Source organism: Heteronotia binoei, chromosome 17, assembly GCF_032191835.1.
Source record: "Heteronotia binoei isolate CCM8104 ecotype False Entrance Well chromosome 17, APGP_CSIRO_Hbin_v1, whole genome shotgun sequence".
Classification (NCBI taxonomy): domain Eukaryota; kingdom Metazoa; phylum Chordata; class Lepidosauria; order Squamata; family Gekkonidae; genus Heteronotia; species Heteronotia binoei.
In genome coordinates, this window is record NC_083239.1 from 4,322,167 (window position 1) to 4,342,774 (window position 20,608).

General features: G+C 44.5%; 1 protein-coding gene across 1 annotated transcript in view; it reads right to left on the reverse strand.

Moving 5' to 3' along the window:
- Positions 1 to 20,608, reverse strand: part of TTLL12 (tubulin tyrosine ligase like 12) — a 79,430-nt gene that overhangs the window by 29,384 nt on the left and 29,438 nt on the right. The window contains exons 6-8 of the mRNA XM_060257490.1: positions 16,016 to 16,092; positions 13,407 to 13,523; positions 13,113 to 13,307 (exon numbers count right to left, since the gene is read on the reverse strand). Coding sequence (XP_060113473.1) covers positions 13,113 to 13,307; positions 13,407 to 13,523; positions 16,016 to 16,092 — 389 coding nt within the window. The remainder of the gene's footprint in view (positions 1 to 13,112; positions 13,308 to 13,406; positions 13,524 to 16,015; positions 16,093 to 20,608) is intronic.

Sequence of the window (20,608 nt, forward strand, 5' to 3'; positions counted from 1 at the left end):
ACCACCCCCTCAGTATCACTCAATAAATAATAACAGGGTGGCAGAATAGACAAATCTGGAGAAAAAGAAAGCTTGCCAAATAAATCTTTACGGAGGTTATGGTATAAAGAACAATCAAGCAATATATGCTGGATTGAGTCAGGGGTGTTTGCTCCACAGGAGCAAAGTCTGTCGGCTAAAGGGACTCGCTGATATCTCCCTTGTAAAACTTTGGAGGGAAACGCGTTTAGTCTAGCTAACATAAATGCCCTGCGATGACTTATTTTTCTTGGCATACTGGGAATTAACCCTGTATATATAGTCATACAAATAACTGGATTCATCAGAATCTATTTCTAAAAACTCAGCAATGATTCTTATTATATATCCTTAAATCAGAACCTTCCTCTTCAGGCACTCCTCTCAAAGGAATCTGGTTTTCCATTAACTTGCAATCTTGCAGTGCTGCTTTCTCCTGCAATTTATTAATCATTGAATCTTGATCTTTCACCTTATTTTCAACCTTATGTACTTTGTTTAACATTGTTTGTGAGTCCTTTCTAAGATCCTCAATCTCTTTCTTTATTTCTGACTTCACCACCTCTAGTTCTTTAACTACTTGCTTTTTATTTTCTGTTATTAGGTCCTTCATCACTTTGATCAGTCTTGCCTCCATGGCATCTAGTTGTTATTGTATTTTTGGCATCTTTCCCTCCTCAAGTGAAGCAGTCCTTGCGCATGTCAATTTTGGCAGCTTCTGCTCTGACATTCCACTTCCCTCACTGCCAAAATGAAATTTTGCATTGATCTCTCCAAATAAAAAATAAACCACTGGATCTTGAAGATTAGGAGATGCCCTTTTCAATGCACCCCAAATCGCCGTCCTCAGGGCTTCCTAGCTCGAGATATTAATTTTTGAAGTTTTTAAAATAGACAAAATGGCGGCCGCAATTTTTCTAGCCCCTTTAAAATTTTCTTTTTCTTCAAAAGGCCATCAAAATTGATATCTTTCATATATTCCAATATGTTTCGTTCTGTAGTAGTGAAGTCTGCCGGCTCCAATAATTTTTAAAGTCTCGTTTTTTTCCTTAAGAGTTTTAAATTATTTTGACCTTCTCTTAATGGCCGCTGCAATTTTTCTATGATTTTCAAGTCCTAGAGAAGGCCAGGAGGTCTTTAAATTCCCTTCTTTCAATGGCCTCTTTCTGCTTTTCTTGCCACGAAGTCCCGTCCTCGATGGTTGAAAGATCTTGCGATACAATCTATGCGTCACTTCCTGTGTAGTCTTCCAGCTCAGCAATTCAGTGACGATGGGTTTTTTTTACAGAAACCGCAAGTATTCCAAACATAAGTTGGTTTTTTGCCTTTAACTTTGCTTCTAAGTCTCCCAAAAGTCTCAAAATTGCCCCCTTCTCTTGTTTATAACTTTAGAATATTGTAGCTAAGTCCAAATTCCAATCTTTTTCTCAAATAAAGTTGTTTTTAGTCCCGGAATGAAAGATAAAAATCTTCTTACCTTGCAGCCAAATTTAACCTTTTCAACACCGTCCTCTTTCAATATTAATATTTAGAAATTTAGATAGTCCAAAGAAAGCTTGAATCTTGATGAATTTAAGTACATTTAATGACCACAGAGACTCTCTGTAGATGCTGGAATGCAATTCCTCGATGGGGACTCTTCAAAGCCTAAAAGGAACCCCCGCTGGGACTCCTCTTAAGCCAAAGTAAATTCCCTCAGAATATTCCATGCATGTTTTGGCCTTTTCCCTCACTGAGAAAAGTGGCAGCAGGCATTGGAATCATCTTCTCTACCCAAAACAAAGGCTCCAGTCCGCTCCCCTTTTGAGAAGAGGCTCAATTCTCCATGATGCAACCCCGGAAGTCCAACACAGATATGAAAATGTAATGTTAAAATAACTAAGTCGATGACCTATAGAGAAAATATTTACAAGATATTTTATAGATGGTGTTTGACTCCTAAAAAACTTGCTAAAATGTACCCAAATGTGTCAAATAAGTGTTGGAAATGTAAAAAACAGACAGGAACTTTCTATCATGTTTGGTGGACATGTGATACTATTAAAAATATTGGCAGATGGTTCATGAATGTTTACAGAAAATGCTAGGAAGAGTAATATCATTCAAACCAGAATTGTTCTTATTAAATATAATTCCAAATGCTTTTGACAAAAATGTTAAATTCATGTGATAATGGCTGCTAGAATCTTATTAGCAAAGGGGTGGGGGAAAATCTGAAACACCCTCGAAAGCAGAACTCATTAAGATCTTTGATACAGTCGAAATGGACACTCTAACAACAATCTTAAAGGATGGAAATATTTCAAAAATTAAAAATATATGGATACCTTTTTATAGATGAAAAGAGCCCCATGGTGCAGAGTGTTAAAGCTGCAATACAGCAGTCCTAAGCTCTGCTCACGACCTGAGTTCAATCCCCAGCGGAAGCTGGGTTTTCAGGTAGCTGGCTCGAGGTTGACTCAGCCTTCCATCCTTCCAAGGTCAGTAAAATGAGTACCCAGCTTCCCGGAGGGTTGGGGGGAGTGTAGATGACTGGGGAAGGCAATGGCAAACCACCCCGTAAAAAGTCTGCCGTGAAAACATTGTGAAAGCAATGTCACCCCAGAGTCAGAAATGACTGGTGCTTGCACAGGGGACCTTTCCTTTCCCTTTATAGATGGCTTAATACATAAGTTTGAAATAAAGCCTGAAAAATACCTGGCCTGGCAAATGAAAAGAAAAAGAGAGAATAAAATTATCAATAAAATTATTTCGGGAGGCAAGGAAATTGTTTACCAGGAAGGAATCAAAAGAGAATTTTATAAATATTATGCCAAATTGTTTAAAGGTCATGTGGTGTACAAGGAAAAGATTGATACATACTTGCAGGAAATCAATGTAAATCCCTTAACTGAAAATATGGAGAAAGTATTAAATGAACCAATTGGAAAGGAGGAAATAGAGGCGGTAATTAAATCAATGAAATTGGGAAAAGCACCCAGTCCAAATGGTTTCACAGCAAAATTTTACAAAGTCCTCATGGAGGCTCTACTACCAAAACTTCAGAAGTTGATGAATACTATAAGAAAAGATGGGAAAATACCTAATACTTGGAAAGCGTTGGAGTGAAATGGACAACTTTACAAGAATCTTAAAAGAATAGGATATAGAAAAGTTTAAAAATGAGTGGGGAAAATTTCAGAAATATGTTGAAAAACAATGGAAGGTTAAAGGACATTTGGTGATTTTTGACAATAGTTGAATGCTAGGGGAATAGTAAATGGACTATAGTTAAAAAATGTGACTATGGGATTATACCCTTTCTTTTTTTTCAACCTATTTTGATAAGGATTATAGTTAAAAGTGAGACTATGGGAATATATATTTCTTCAATCTTATTTTTATGATAAGGACTGAGGACTAAAGGATTATAATGAAGATGGATGATAATCATAGTAAATGGTTTTTTCCTTATTTTTATTTTACTATAGTTATAAGATTTTTTATGAAGATTCTTAAAATGTTAAAACTACCTTTTATTTCTTTTTAGTATTTTAAGTAAAATGCACCAGTGGAAGTCACAAAAAGGGGGGGAGGGAGGTGGAAAATGTGATGTGATGTATTGGTACTAAATTTTTAATAATAGTTGAATATTAATATAATATGTTGCAGAATAATAAAATTGTTTTCAAACGATACATAAATTTGAAATATAACCTGTATGTATACAAAGAATGGAACATATAGTTTATATGAAAGGTAACGGCATAGCAGAATATTTTAATGTTCACAGAAGAATCTCTTTGCTATTTTTTTAATATATGGATTAGATAGGTTTGACTGTATATGTTAGCTGAGTTACTATCTGTAAAATTTAATTTCCCCTCCCCTTTCCCTATGTTCCCTTTCCCCTTTTCCCCTTTCTTTTCTGTTCCCAACCTCTTTGGAAACTTAATAAAACTTGTTAAGGTAAATTATCAACTAATGAATCCCAGTTATTACCAACTTAACTGCTAGATTCTGTGCACAAGCAATCAAAGTGCACAATAAATTTCAGTCCTTCCCTTTTAGAGACTTAACTTAGATTTCATCACAAGGCCTACTATATAGCTCTCAATTTTTAGATTTCAGATTCTGATTTTAAATATGATTATCTAAGGTGTTATTTTATGTATTGCATATTTTGTTCTCTTTCTACTATGTAACTTTATATAGATTTTTTGCTAAATTTTCTATTTTTCATTTTAACTGATGCTTAACTTGAATATCTGTATATCTGTTAATGTTTTTGTCAGCTGGATCTGGTCACTGACCATAATAAGAATAAAAAAACTGAACTAGCCAATCTATGATTTTCCTCTGGGATGGCATCCAGGTATGGAGCAATCTTCTCCCAGAGCAACAACTGGCAGACCATGTCACATTCAGGGCTGATAGCACTGTTGCTCTCCCAAGGGGATCCAGGATATACAAATACAGTAACAACAGGCACAACAATAGGCTCAGAAGTAAGGTCTACAGACCAGTCTGGAGTCACAGATTGATGATCCAATCAAAGGGTCAGGGTAAAGAGGGTTGCGGGCTCAGGGGTCCGGTTCCAGAGCTTGGGAACAGCTGCAGGGTCTGGGTCCCAGGCTGTAGGAGCAAGCACAGAGACAAGGTACAAGTCAGGGTAGAGCTCTGTTTGCTAAGCAGGTCAGCTCACAGATGTGTGGCAAGCAAAGCTGCTTGACTCAGCATGTTCCTTTCAATCTGTCTTCTTTGCTGACTCATCCCCCAAGGCCCAGGTGTCACTTCTTACATTTGCGTTCACCTTCCTACAGATGCAGGTCTTTACTGTTACTCTATCAGTCTGTCAGTCCTGGTCCTGTAAGGACTCCACTCCAGGAATTAACACTGATTGCTTCAGGAATTAACATTAATTTCTGAGCAATTAAACAAGCACTTCTAGATTTTCTCTCTAGAGTTGTCAAGCACTCTTTCCTTCTTTTATGCTCTGCTGGTTCAAGAAAGAAAGAGATGCTGACCTCTGTGGCATCTCTTTCTTCTGCTGGAAGACTAGAAAGCATTCTTGCTTCCCAATGCTTACTCCATTTGGTTTGCTGCTGGGTGGGGATTCCACTTGTGTGGGGCCTGATTCTTCCAATTCCAAGAAAAAGGAGAAAGTGGCAGCTGGTTGGCCCATGATCTTGGAGGTAAGAGCTGATGCACTGTAGTTTCCTGCCAATACTGCTCAGTTTGTGGCCCTCTCTGTCATCTGTTATTGTCTACTGAGAACTTTTATGCTTTCCCTGAATGGCCATAGAATTAAAAGACACTGAAAAGGAAAGGCCAGCCTTCCTGTTTGTCTTGTAAAAATTCTGCTTTCTTTACAGATGGCAGAACCAAGGGCTGTCTTTAAACATAGTGATGGTGGAAACTGCCCTCAAGTCACACTCAACATGGTGATGCCATAGGATTTTCAAGGCAAGAGAGAATCATTGTCTGCCTCTGCATAGTGACCCTGCGTTTCCTTGGTAGATTCCCATCCAAATACTGACCAGGGCTGATCCTGTTTAGCTTCTGAGATTCAGTGAGATCAGGCTAGCCTGCACCATCCATGTCAAGGCAAAAATAGCCCAGAGATGATGTTTAGAAGATCCTTTTTGTGATGGAGAAAGCTACCAGAGTCCTCGAAGATGGGATAGGCTTACCATATAGAGGCAGATGTCTTCACTGAGAGACACTGTGGGAAAATCCTCAAGGGCAACCCTTGGCAACAACTCAGGTGGAATTTTCTCATCCACTTCAGAGAAATGGAAGCAGGTAGGCTCTAGATCACATTCAACAGCTGTGGGTAAGTAAGTGCTTCTTTTATTGGGCTCCTAGGTTTATAGCTAGCTGAAGCAGTCAGGGCAGTCCAGCGGGTTTCCAGGTAGAGCTGACAGCCTCATCAACAAGGATCCAATCAATGTCGGTCATGGCATGTGGAGTAGAAAGGCTGTTCTCCGTAAGCCCTCGCAACCGATGGGCCAAAAGGAGGCTAAGGTAAATCATAATAATAGGAAAAATGCTGTCGAGGGGAGAGAGAATAACAGTGGAATTTCCAGAGGTCTCTTTTAGGATGTCTAATACTCCCAATAAAAAAAACCCATAAGCAGGAGAATCAGATAAATGTTGCTCTGTAGGGACTGTAGGAATCAATGCAGACTCAATAACTTCCTTCCCCAACATGGATAAAACCAAGCAGACCCTCTCACTTCTGAAGAGGAGAAGGCATTTTTTTTTTTGAACGGAGGCAATTCCTTTATGGCTTTAAGGTGAGACAGATTAAAATCAGCACACCTGACGGGACACTTTGCACTTGCAGCAGCTTTCTTGTTATGTTTCTCTTTGTGTTTCACCTTCTTCACTGGGGGCTCCAAGAGTCTATGGGAGGATAATTCCTTCTTGTTGCTGAGGAAATCAGAGCCAGGATTACGGCCAGAACTGAGCTCAGGGCTAGCAGACCCAACACAAATTGGACGTGTCCATTAGGTGCCATCTGTCTGCATGAGGGCTTGTTTGAGAGAGAGTCAGAGAGGGCTTTTCCTCACAAGGCTGTCTTGAGATGTCTTATCGTGCCAGGCTTTTAGAGTGCATTGGCGAGGGTACCTGGAGACATTGTGCGCTTCCCCAAAACAAATTAAAGACAGAAGAATCATCAGATTGAAAAATCTTTTTTCTGCAACTAGCAATATATCTTTACAAGATCCTTTTGAGCCAAGACGCCTTGCGCGGCTGCCAGAAATCTCTTTCCTTGTGTTTAAGTGAGGCTTGAGACTTCAGAAAGGCAATTTAACTGAAAACCACTCATTCTCAGGGAAATGTGCGACACTGGTCCTCTTGGCAGTGTTAGAGAGAGAACTGTGGGACAGGGGCTCATACCTATCACCCTCACAGTGAGAAAGCAGCTTGAGGAAGGAGGGGAGCACCTGGCATGCTAGAAAGAGCATCGTTCTCTGTGGCCAGCCTGCACACATCCAAGTCCTGCATACAATAGCATTTAATCCTGGTTTCAAGTTAGAGAGACCATGAATAAATTTACTTACCTTACCCTGCTTTTTTTTTTTTTGACAACTAGGACTAAAATCCATTTCAGTTTAGAACAAATGGGGAGTGGGGATACATGAGGACTCGTGGGGTAGGTGACATCCCATACTCTCCTCCCCAAATTATTCTTGTGGCCTCTACTGAAATAAGCAGCGTCTTAGGGCAAAAAAAGCATGCAGGGTATATCTTCTGTATAAACTCTGTCTTCACCACAAGTCAGGACAATGGAGGTCTGGGCATGGAATGCTAAGTGTGCTGGACATACTTTCAGCTCCAAGTGCAGCCTCCCCTCGCATTAGCTGGCCGGCAGCAGCTTAGGTGGGAGAGCCAGTTTGGTGTGGGAGAGCCAGTTTGGTGTAGTGGTTAAGTGTGCGGATTCTTATCTGGAAGAACCGGGTTTGATTCCCCACTCCTCCACTGGCACCTGCTAGCATGGCCTTGGGTCAGCCATAGCTCTGGCAGAGGTTGTCCTTGAAAGGGAGAAGGCTGTGACAGCCTTCTCCAACCCCACCCACCTCACAGCGTGTCTGTTATGGGGGAGGAAGGGAAAGGAGATTGTAGGCCGCTCTGAGACTCTTCAGAGTGGAGGGCGGGATATAAATCCAATATCTTCTTCTACCACACAGGGTGTCTGTTGTAGGGGGAGGAACGGAAAGGAGATTGTGAGCCGCTCTGAGACTCTTTGGAGTGGAGGGCGGGATATAAATCCAATATCTTCATCTACCTCACAGGGTGTCTGTTGTGGGGGAGGAAGGGAAAGGAGATTGTGAGTCTCTCTGAGACTCTTCGGAGTGGAGGGCGGGATATAAATCCAATATCTTCATCTACCTCACAGGGTGTCTGTTGTGGGGGAGGAAGGGAAAGGAGATTGTGAGTCTCTCTGAGACTCTTCGGAGTGGAGGGCGGGATATAAATCCAATATCTTCATCTACCTCACAGGGTGTCTGTTGTGGGGGAGGAAGAGAAAGGAGATTGTGAGCCGCTCTGAGACTCTTCAGAGTGGAGGGCGGGATATAAATCCAATATCTTCATCTACCTCACAGGGTGTCTGTTGTGGGGGAGGAAGGGAAAGGAGATTGTGAGTCTCTCTGAGACTCTTCGGAGTGGAGGGTGGGATATAAATCCAATATCTTCATCTACCTCACAGGGTGTCTGTTGTGGGGGAGGAAGGGAAAGGAGATTGTGAGCCGCTCTGAGACTCTTCGGAGTGGAGGGCGGGATATAAATCCAATGTCTTCATCTACCTCACAGGGTGTCTGTTGTGGGGGAGGAAGGGAAAGGAGATTATGAGCCGCTCTGAGACTCTTCGGAGTGGAGGGCGGGATATAAATCCAATATCTTCATCTACCTCACAGGGTGTCTGTTGTGGGGGAGGAAGGGAAAGGAGATTGTGAGCCGCTCTGAGACTCTTCGGAGTGGAGGGTGGGATATAAATCCAATGTCTTCATCTACCTCACAGGGTGTCTGTTGTGGGGGAGGAAGGGAAAGGAGATTGTGAGCCGCTCTGAGACTCTTCGGAGTGGAGGGCGGGATATAAATCCAATATCTTCATCTACCTCACAGGGTGTCTGTTGTGGGGGAGGAAGGGAAAGGAGATTGTGAGCCGCTCTGAGACTCTTCGGAGTGGAGGGCGGGATATAAATCCAATATCTTCATCTACCTCACAGGGTGTCTGTTGTGGGGGAGGAAGGGAAAGGAGATTGTGAGCCGCTCTGAGACTCTTCGGAGTGGAGGGTGGGATATAAATCCAATGTCTTCATCTACCTCACAGGGTGTCTGTTGTGGGGGAGGAAGGGAAAGGAGATTGTGAGCCGCTCTGAGACTCTTCGGAGTGGAGGGCGGGATATAAATCCAATATCTTCATCTACCTCACAGGGTGTCTGTTGTGGGGGAGGAAGGGAAAGGAGATTGTGAGCCGCTCTGAGACTCTTCGGAGTGGAGGGCGGGATATAAATCCAATATCTTCATCTACCTCACAGGGTGTCTGTTGTGGGGGAGGAAGGAAAAGGAGATTGTGAGCCGCTCTGAGACTCTTCGGAGTGGAGGGCGGGATATAAATCCAATATCTTCATCTACCCCCCAGGGTGTCTGTTGGGGGGGAGGAAGGGAAAGGAGATTGTGAGCCGCTCTGAGACTCTTCGGAGTGGAGGGCGGGATATAAATCCAATATCTCCATCTACCTCACAGGGTGTCTGTTGTGGGGGAGGGAGGGAAAGGAGATTGTGAGCCGCTCTGAGACTCTTCGGAGTGGAGGGTGGGATATAAATCCAATATCTTCATCTACCTCACAGGGTGTCTGTTGTGGGGGAGGAAGGGAAAGGAGATTGTGAGCCGCTCTGAGACTCTTCGGAGTGGAGGGTGGGATATAAATCCAGTATCTCCATCTACCTCACAGGGTGTCTGTTGTGGGGGAGGAAGGGAAAGGAGATTGTGAGCCGCTCTGAGACTCTTCGGAGTGGAGGGCGGGATATAAATCCAATATCTCCATCTACCTCACAGGGTGTCTGTTGTGGGGGAGGGAGGGAAAGGAGATTGTGAGCCGCTCTGAGACTCTTCGGAGTGGAGGGTGGGATATAAATCCAATATCTTCATCTACCTCACAGGGTGTCTGTTGTGGGGGAGGAAGGGAAAGGAGATTGTGAGCCGCTCTGAGACTCTTCGGAGTGGAGGGCGGGATATACATCCAATATCTTCATCTACCTCACAGGGTGTCTGTTGTGGGGGAGGAAGGGAAAGGAGATTGTGAGCTGCTCTGAGACTCTTCGGAGTGGAGGGCGGGATATAAATCCAATATCTCCATCTACCTCACAGGGTGTCTGTTGTGGGGGAGGAAGGGAAAGGAGATTGTGAGCCGCTCTGAGACTCTTCGGAGTGGAGGGCGGGATATAAATCCAATATCTCCATCTACCTCACAGGGTGTCTGTTGTGGGGGAGGGAGGGAAAGGAGATTGTGAGCCGCTCTGAGACTCTTCGGAGTGGAGGGTGGGATATAAATCCAATATCTTCATCTACCTCACAGGGTGTCTGTTGTGGGGGAGGAAGGGAAAGGAGATTGTGAGCCGCTCTGAGACTCTTCGGAGTGGAGGGCGGGATATAAATCCAATATCTTCATCTACCTCACAGGGTGTCTATTGTGGGGGGAGGAAGGTAAAGGAGATTGTGAGCCGCTCTGAGACTCTTCGGAGTGGAGGGCGGGATATAAATCCAATATCTCCATCTACCTCACAGGGTGTCTGTTGTGGGGGAGGAAGGGAAAGGAGATTGTGAGCCGCTCTGAGACTCTTCGGAGTGGAGGGTGGGATATAAATCCAATATCTTCATCTACCTCACAGGGTGTCTGTTTTGGGGGAGGAAGGGAAAGGAGATTGTGAGCCGCTCTGAGACTCTTCGGAGTGGAGGGTGGGATATAAATCCAATGTCTTCATCTACCTCACAGGGTGTCTGTTGTGGGGGAGGAAGGGAAAGGAGATTGTGAGCCGCTCTGAGACTCTTCGGAGTGGAGGGCGGGATATAAATCCAATATCTTCATCTACCTCACAGGGTGTCTGTTGTGGGGGAGGAAGGGAAAGGAGATTGTGAGCCGCTCTGAGACTCTTCGGAGTGGAGGGCGGGATATAAATCCAATATCTTCATCTACCTCACAGGGTGTCTGTTGTGGGGGAGGAAGGAAAAGGAGATTGTGAGCCGCTCTGAGACTCTTCGGAGTGGAGGGCGGGATATAAATCCAATATCTTCATCTACCCCCCAGGGTGTCTGTTGGGGGGGGAGGAAGGGAAAGGAGATTGTGAGCCGCTCTGAGACTCTTCGGAGTGGAGGGTGGGATATAAATCCAGTATCTCCATCTACCTCACAGGGTGTCTGTTGTGGGGGAGGAAGGGAAAGGAGATTGTGAGCCGCTCTGAGACTCTTCGGAGTGGAGGGCGGGATATAAATCCAATATCTCCATCTACCTCACAGGGTGTCTGTTGTGGGGGAGGGAGGGAAAGGAGATTGTGAGCCGCTCTGAGACTCTTCGGAGTGGAGGGTGGGATATAAATCCAATATCTTCATCTACCTCACAGGGTGTCTGTTGTGGGGGAGGAAGGGAAAGGAGATTGTGAGCCGCTCTGAGACTCTTCGGAGTGGAGGGCGGGATATACATCCAATATCTTCATCTACCTCACAGGGTGTCTGTTGTGGGGGAGGAAGGGAAAGGAGATTGTGAGCTGCTCTGAGACTCTTCGGAGTGGAGGGCGGGATATAAATCCAATATCTCCATCTACCTCACAGGGTGTCTGTTGTGGGGGAGGAAGGGAAAGGAGATTGTGAGCCGCTCTGAGACTCTTCGGAGTGGAGGGCGGGATATAAATCCAATATCTCCATCTACCTCACAGGGTGTCTGTTGTGGGGGAGGGAGGGAAAGGAGATTGTGAGCCGCTCTGAGACTCTTCGGAGTGGAGGGTGGGATATAAATCCAATATCTTCATCTACCTCACAGGGTGTCTGTTGTGGGGGAGGAAGGGAAAGGAGATTGTGAGCCGCTCTGAGACTCTTCGGAGTGGAGGGCGGGATATAAATCCAATATCTTCATCTACCTCACAGGGTGTCTATTGTGGGGGGAGGAAGGTAAAGGAGATTGTGAGCCGCTCTGAGACTCTTCGGAGTGGAGGGCGGGATATAAATCCAATATCTCCATCTACCTCACAGGGTGTCTGTTGTGGGGGAGGAAGGGAAAGGAGATTGTGAGCCGCTCTGAGACTCTTCGGAGTGGAGGGTGGGATATAAATCCAATATCTTCATCTACCTCACAGGGTGTCTGTTGTGGGGGAGGAAGGGAAAGGAGATTGTGAGCTGCTCTGAGACTCTTCGGAGTGGAGGGCGGGATATAAATCCAATATCTCCATCTACCTCACAGGGTGTCTGTTGTGGGGGAGGAAGGGAAAGGAGATTGTGAGCCGCTCTGAGACTCTTCGGAGTGGAGGGCGGGATATAAATCCAATATCTTCTTCATCTTCTTGCAGTAGTAAGTGTGCATGATGCAGTTTCTGCTCCAAGCCTCCACACTGCCACTGTTAGCCAGATGACTCGGCTTGGACTACACTTTCCTCTCTAAGCCAATGTAGTTATTCGGCTTTGCAAAGCAGAAAGTTATTCCATGAATATATGGGGAAGTGGGCATTACTGATTTTGGGGGCAGCTCATCACACCTCATGCTGTGCTGCTCCAAAGAGATCACAGACCACTGGTGAGGAAGGTGTTCTTCTCCTATGAGGCTGTAAATGAAAATTCCACCTGAAGGATCAGAAGACATCCTGCAGAAGTCTAGATTCCATTCATGGTATTTTGAGCAGGAAAAGGCATAAGGTGGCATAAAACATAGTTATCACATACATGCCCATTATGACATTTTATCATCAAATTAGAAACATTTTTGATTTTTGGCAAAAGCTGAGGTCACAGGTTTTCACTGAGGTGACAGGATCATTTTATACTGGGCAAACTCCCAGTATATAAAAGTGCATATTTCATTTCAAAAGGAAAACTAGAGATATCATATACCGTATGTGCTGTCAAGTCGGCTTGATTCAATAACGAGACTTTGTTGATACAAAGTTGCTAGTTTATTGTTATCATGACTATCGACTACAGTAGAAATCGAAAGACTGGAGATTACACAATGAAGGCAAGCATATAAGGTACACATCAAAGGGATTCTTAAGGGAGGGGCACTCTATGCAGGGCACATTCACACATTGATGTTACCATTTCGTTCTCAGGCCTGGCTTGGCCTTGGGCATCTAGTTGGCTCTGCGACTCCCCCGGACACCTTGCCTGAGAAGGCACTACAATCTCTTTTTCATATTCACATTTCAAAGCAAAGCTACACAACAAAGGAAGGGAGGGGGGTGAGGAGAGTTCAGGCTAGCAGCATTGGCATATGGTGTGGTTCTACCCAGAATACATTTCTCCTGAACCAAAGATTGAGTACAGGCTTGACCAGAATTAAAGCAGACTTGACATGTGCTAGCATGATTATTTGTATTATATTACAGCAAAGCGCTTACCTCCTCTCACGTTGATGAAAGTAACTGATGAACTGCGGCAATTCTGTAAGAAGGTTGAAAGTACGGGGTAGCCATTTTGGCCCTTCTGAGCCTCCAACCCGCCTTGAGATGTAGGCCAGACAATCCTTTACAGTCAAGAGATTCTCACATGGAAACTGATTCAGCATCACGTGAGGTCTTTCTTCACTTATTTTCCTACAAAATAAAATGATGTATAAGAACAGCTCCAAGACAAAATATGTGAACACTGGACAGGTAAGGAAATTGGTTAACTAGTAGGTAAATAACTGTAACCTGTAATCTTTGAAGTGAGAAAAGGTGTAGAGGATATCTGCTTCTTGCTCAGAATCAGTAAATTCAAAACGTGAATGAGTCAGGTTCTGAAGCACCTGCTGAAGGTCTGTATAAACTCTGATAAAAGGAAAAATATACAGTGAAAGAGATTCTGCTAGCAAAATTTCTGAGAATTTCTTCTTTGATGTTAGGAAACTTTAGAGTGAGAAAACCTTGTCTTATAAAGCATTTCACTCATTCCAAATATGTACCATGAAAAGTCTAAGGACTTTCTAAATGTTTTTATGTGGAAAAATTGGGAAATGTGGGGGAATGCGAAAAAATACACTTACAGGGGTGCAAACACACAGCCCATGAGGAGGATACAACCCATGCACAGCTCAAATCTGTCCACCAAGCAACTTCCTTTTCTTGCCTCCTTTCCAGGCTGTTATTGTAGCTGCACCATAGCTTGCTTTCCCCCACCACCCCAGCTCCCTCAGTGGCTCTTTGCTTCCAGTTTCTTGCCTCCCCCCCCCCCCCTGCCATCTAGATATGAAGCCAAGCCTCTCTCTCACTCACTCACAGAAACATACAGTTTCTGCTTCTATCGCCATGGCTGCTCCTCTTTCAGGGAGGGATGGAGAGGGAAAAAACCAGCTTCAACACTAACAACGTTTTATTCCAGGTATAAGTTCTTCTTCAGAGGGAAGGTGGATGGATGAATTCTTCTGACAAACACAATTTACATTAAGGAAATTATGTTGGCTTATTCTGAAAAAACGGGGTTTTTTTTTTAAAGGAAATATTGGATTTCTCTATTCCTATCTGGATTTATTTTCTTTTTAAAAGACCCTGAATAGGAATTAGGATTGGTTCTTATATTGCGGAGAGTAGAGTGATTTCAGATGCCAAATGATAATGCCACATATTTGGTAATAAGACAGGAAAACTAGCTCTCAATTTAGTCCAGAAGAATGCATTGTGTTCAGTCTCGTTATCCATTCCAACTCAACAGTGTCTCTAAAGATATTTATGCTTTTGAATTCCATAAAATACCAAATAGTACAATTTTCTATGCTAAATTGTAAATCAGGCATTTGATATTGTTCAGCCAGTAAAAGTAGTTTAGGTTTGACAGAAAAGCACTGCATATATTTCATCCTCCCCCCCCCGCCCCCATTTTTGTCCCCCCCTTCAAAACTTCTGGAAATTGTACATCTACAATTCAAGAGAGGTAGCAGAAATCTTCTAAATTGCAGCTGGTAATTTTCTTCTAGGAAGCAAGAGGATTGCCCTCATAGATTATATTAAGATAATCTCTTGTCATTTTTGGAGATCAGATCAGAGCACATGGACAAATAGGAAGTTTTTGGAATTCTTACAGTTATAGTTTAGAATTCTTTTTCTGAAAATGGAATTATGTCATTAATATCTGTTCCCACATATGCCTTCTGCATGCCAAGTTGCAGAAGAGAAAGAAGGGAGATGCTTGTCTGGTTTTAATAAGCGAGATTTCCAAAGTTTTCCCCCAACATCCATCATAGTTTGGAGTATCAGGGCAAATCTTAAACTGCAGAAATCTCTCAATAGACAGAAACAGAGGTTCTAAGATACAGGCTACTAGACAAGTATACCTCTAATTTCCAACCTGTTTGTGGCAATGAAGAGAAATCGTGTATGTTCTTGGAATGGGGTTGGAATAAAGCTGGAGAGATGAACTTATAATTAAGGTCTAGTAGCCTGATACATGGGCTGGCTCAGTAAATTCCATACACCCCTTAGTCACCTTATTTCCTAATGAAAAGCTCCAGACTCTTTAGTCTTTCTCACAAGGAAATGAGTTCCTAACCAATTTGGTTGTTTTCTTCTGGACAATGTCTTTTTTTAGATATGGAAATCAAAACTGTACAAAGTATTCCTAATCAGACTGTGTCATAGTTCTACACAATGCCATTTCATTTTCAGTCCCTTTCATAATCATTCTCAGCATGGAGTTTGTCTTTTTCAAGGCTGCTGCATACTGAGCCAACATTTTCACTATTCTGTCCACTATGACCCCAAGTTTTCTTTCTCAATCATGCCAAATTCAGACCTCGCCAGGATATATTTATAGTTGAGTTTTTTGCTCCAGTGTGCATTCATGTTGAACTTTATTTGCCACAGTATTGCCCACTCACCCAATTTGTAGATATCCTCCTGGAGATCTTTACAGTTGTCCTTGGTTGATCCATCTAGAATGATTTTGTGTCATCTGCAAACTTGGCCACTACACTGCTCACTCCCAATCCCAAATCATTTATGTACAAATTATATAGTACTATTTTTGTCCTTCCATGCCCAATTCACTTTGATATCCTGTATACCAGTCCTGTTTCACACTAACGGCCCATTATCAAAAATAACTTCAGAACAAGATACTTTGTTCTCCATTAGCTTGTCTTTTTTGCTGCAGGGCATCTCATACTGAACTAAAACATAGTTTTAAAAATTAACAATCTATGCTTAATATTACAGGACAGTTTAAAGAATTCCATGGTTCCTCAGGTTAGCTGGATTTTTAAAATCCTGAAAAGTAATCACAAGAAGTTGTATGTTTGTTGTAAAGCCATCCACCTAGAAATACATACTTGAAGACTTTATTCTTGGCATACACAGGAGGCTTCATTGAAACTGGTAGTCTTTCTTTGTTTTCATTTAGAATTGCCTAAAACAAAACAAAAAAGTCAAATTTATTTATAGGTAATAACCGAAGTATTCCCTTTTGTTTCTCCCTTCGTTGGGTAGTGTTAATTATGGTGCAGAATTACATCTTCACCAGCATGAACACTAACCAGAAGAAGAAGAAGAAGAAGATATTGGATTTATATCCCACCCTCCACTCCAAAGAGTCTCAGAGCGGCTCACAATCTCCTATACCTTCCTCCCCACAACAGACACCCTGTGAGGTAGATGGAGATATTGGATTTATATCCCGCCCTCCACTCCGAAGAGTCTCAGAGCGGCTCACAATCTCCTTTCACTTCCTCCCCCACAACAGACACCCTGTGAGGTAGATGAAGATATTGGATTTATATCCCGCCCTCCACTCCGAAGAGTCTCAGAGCGGCTCACAATCTCCTTTCCCTTCCTCCCCCACAACAGACACCCTGTGAGGTAGATGAAGATATTGGATTTATATCCCGCCCTCCACTCCGAAGAGTCTCAGAGCGGCTCACAATCTCCTTTCCCTTCCTCCCCCACAACAGACACCCTGTGAGGTAGATGAAGATATTGGATTTATATCCCGCCCTCCACTCCGAAGAGTTTCAGAGCGGCTCACAATCTCCTTTACCTTCCTCCCCCACAACAGACACCCTGTGAGGTGGGTGGGGCTGGAGAGGGCTCTCACAGCAGCTGCCCTTTCAAGGACAACCACTGCCGGAGCTATGGCTGACCCAAGGCCATGCCAGCAGGTGCAAGTGGAGGAATGGGGAATCAAACCCGGTTCTCCCAGATAAGAGTCCGCACACTTAACCACTACACCAAATTGGCTCTACCAAACCAGTATGTAACTCTATTTAGAAGTTGAGAAGTAACTCTGTTTACAATTAGAACTGATACAGATGTAATGCTGTACTGTGGATTAATGTTCATCAGAAAAAGGAATGGCATTCGAATGGCTAAGTGCGGGAGAAAAGAGAATGTAATGGATCTCTAGTCTTCTGCTCTGCACCAGTGTGACAACCTTGAACTACAGAGAGAGATCACCAGAGATTCACTGGTGGCAGTTCTTCTGTCAGAACCTGAGATAAAACCTAAACAGATTGCCCCAGGTCAGCCCAGAGATGTTTGGTGGGGGTGGCTTTAGCATGCCAAGGTTGTGGAAGAAGCGCATTACTGCGGTGTTCAGTTTGCATATTGCCAAGCTGATCGCTGAAGGATGTCCCTTCTCCTTCGTAGAGTCCTGCCTTACTGGGATTGTTCCATTTCATTGCACCCTGGTACAAGGTTCCTTGCCGCACCATGATGAGAGGGAGCATTGTGCCAGAACTTTACAGGGCAATGAAGTCTGTGGTGAGGGAGCATTTGTCCCATGCTGCCAGGGCAACTGCTCACTTCACCTCAGATCTGTGGACTCCCCATAGTTCACATGAAGGGTATCCGTCCTTGGCTGCACACTGGTGGCAGGTCAGGGGTGTGTGTGTGTGTGTGGTGGAAGTGGTAAGTGCCGAACCAATCGTCAGGCCGCACACGGGGGACAACATCAGTGCCATCATCAGAAGGTCGATAGAGACTTGGGTAGGCAGTGGGGTCGCTGCGGGCTATATGGTGACAGATGGTGGCACCGTGGTACGAACATGATTGTGATGACCAAGTGAGTGGGCATAACACGCATTGCCTGCGCAGCCCACCTGATCCACAACATGGTGGCGGACGCCTTGGGTCAGTCATCCCGAAAGGATGTTGATTACATCACAGCGACTCGCAAGTATGGGCTTCTGCTCCAGAAATGCTGACACATCATGAGTCACTTCTCCCGCAGCAATAAGGACAGTTATTTGCTGGAGGAGAAACAGGCACTGGCAGGCGTGCCAGATCACTGCCTGTTCAGTAACATAAGCACTCACTGGAAATCCACCTGTGCCATGCTGGAGCGCTCGGTGGAGCAGAGAGCTGCCCTGGATGCCCTGAGAGCAGAGTCATTTCAGAGGAGAGCCGGCTCAACCAGAAGGACTAGTTGACTACCTCTCAGACTGTGGAGGTTCTTGCACCCTTCAAGACCTACACGGAGATGCTCTCGTCTGATATGGCAAGAATCACATTGGTCATTCCCATGGTCCACATGGCCTATGAGATACTGGCTTGGTTTCTGGTGCGACGTGAAGACCGTGCAGACTTCCTTCCAGCAGTGCACGCGCTCTTCAGATGTCTGCAAAGCGGGCTGGAGCAACATTTTGGGACGATCATGAAGCAGAAGGTCTACATGTTGGCGGTCATGTGGGACCCACGCATTAAGGGCAAAGTCGCTGAGTGGGTCAACGAGCTCAATCTATGTCGAGGTAAGCTCTCCCAGGAGGTTGAGCAGAGGTGGGCCAAGAGGGCAAGGTTGGCAAAAGCTGAGGAAGCGAGGGGTGAAAGCAGTTCCTCTGCTTTGATGACTGCTCCCCCGCTCGGCAGCATTTCCCAAGAGGTTCCCACCATGAAGACTGCAGAGATGGCACGGCTTGGGTGGATCATTGGCCCCTCCAGGAGTGTTAGGCCCATGAGAGTGGACATGAGTGCTGTGATGATCAGGGCATACCTCAAGGAGCCCTGGGAGCTACAGGACAATTGTCCATTGGACTATTGGGTCTCATATAAGAACATAAGAGAAGCCATGTTGGATCAGGCCAATGGCCCATCCAGTCCAACACTCTGTGTCACAAAATACACACACACACAAGTTCACACAAGTTCACACCACATCAACTTGTATTTGTGGCTGGGATTCTTGGCCCCAATGTGCATTACTTTGCACTTGGCCACATTGAACCGCATCTGCCACGTTGACGCCCACTCACCCAGCCTCAACAGATCCCTTTGGAGTTCCTCACAATCCTCTCTGGTTCTCACCAGCCTGAACAATTTAGTGTCATCTGCAAACTTGGCCACTTCACTGCTCATTCCCAACTCCAAATCATTTATGAACAAGTTAAAGAGCATGGGACCCAGTACTGAGCCCTGCGGCACCCCACGGCTTACCATTCTCCACTGCGAAGACTGTCCATTTATACTCACTCTCTGCTTCCTACTAATTAGCCAGTTTTTGATCCACAAGAGGACCTGTAGCCAGTTTTTGATCCACAAGAGGACCTGTCCTTTTACTCCATGACTCTCGAGCTTTCTAAGGAGCCTTTGATGAGGAACTTTATCAAAAGCTTTCTGGAAGTCAAGGTAAACAACATCTATTGGGTCTCCTTTGTCCACATGTTTGTTCAGCCCCTCAAAGAACTGTAACACATTAGTGAGGCAAGATCTTTCCTTACAGAACCCATGCTGAGTCTTCCTCAATAACCCGTGTTCATCAATGTGCCTACTCATTCTGTCCTTGATAATGGTTTCTACCAACTTTCCCGGTATTGAAGTCGGACTGACTGGCCTGTAATTTCCCGGATCTCCTCTGGAACCCTTTTTAAAGATGGGGGTGACATTTGCTACCTTCCAGTCCTCAGGAACGGAGGCAGATTTCAATGAAAGATCGAAGGAGACGGTTTGGCCGGACCTCTCTGCCTTGACCCAGGCATTCCTCTCCTGCCCACCAAGCGTTGAGAGTGAGCACATATTTTCCCATGCAGGCGACACTGTCAGCCCGCATCGTGAAATCCTCGATCCCAGTGCAGTGGCGATGCTAGTCTTCTTGAAGGTCAACATGCCACTGTTCAGCTGCCCAGACATGGACTTTGAGAGTGTCTGAAGTGAGTACCTGGTTGTGCCTGGATCCTCTCTCAGTCTGGCCTGAGAAGTCAGGGAAACGCTCTTCCCTAAATTAAAATTAGAGAGAGCCCAGAAAGAGCCCCAGCCCAGAGCCCAGTAACTGTTCAACTGATTAGCAGCAAAATGGCCCAGCCCTACATTTCTCCCACGCTGCCAGCCTGACTCAGAAAGAATGCTGCATGAAGTCAGCGGAGCATTAAAGGAAAATTTCCCCAATCCCCAACTCATCATAGTCAATAGAATTAAAAACCCCCAGCAGCTCTAGTCAGAGCACCTCATCATATTTGCAGGATTCCTCTTGGTGTACTGGTTAAGTCCACGGATTGTTATCTTTTTGGCACCTGGTGTGATTCCCCACTCCGCTGCTTGCAGAGCAGCTGCTGGAGTGGCCTTGGGTCAGCCATGGCTCTCACAGAGTTTTCTTTGAAAGGGTGGCTTCTGTGAGAGCTCTCTCAGGCCAACCCAGGGTGTCTGCTCTGGGGGGAAGAGGAATCCCCCTCCACTCCAGGTGGCTTCCAATATACCCTATGTTGCCATTGACTTCAATGGCCCATAGGGTATAATGAAGCCGCATATCCGGATATATCTGAATATCTCTGTATATTTGAATATATCTGAATACCACTATTCGGCAATATCCAGAATACCGAAAAATTTATTTCCGAATATTTCCGGATCCGAATATTACCAAATTACACTTGAGGCCACCTTCACTTACAGGATTTTTAATAGTGGCAGAGCCTTATTACATGACATAAATGTCAAAA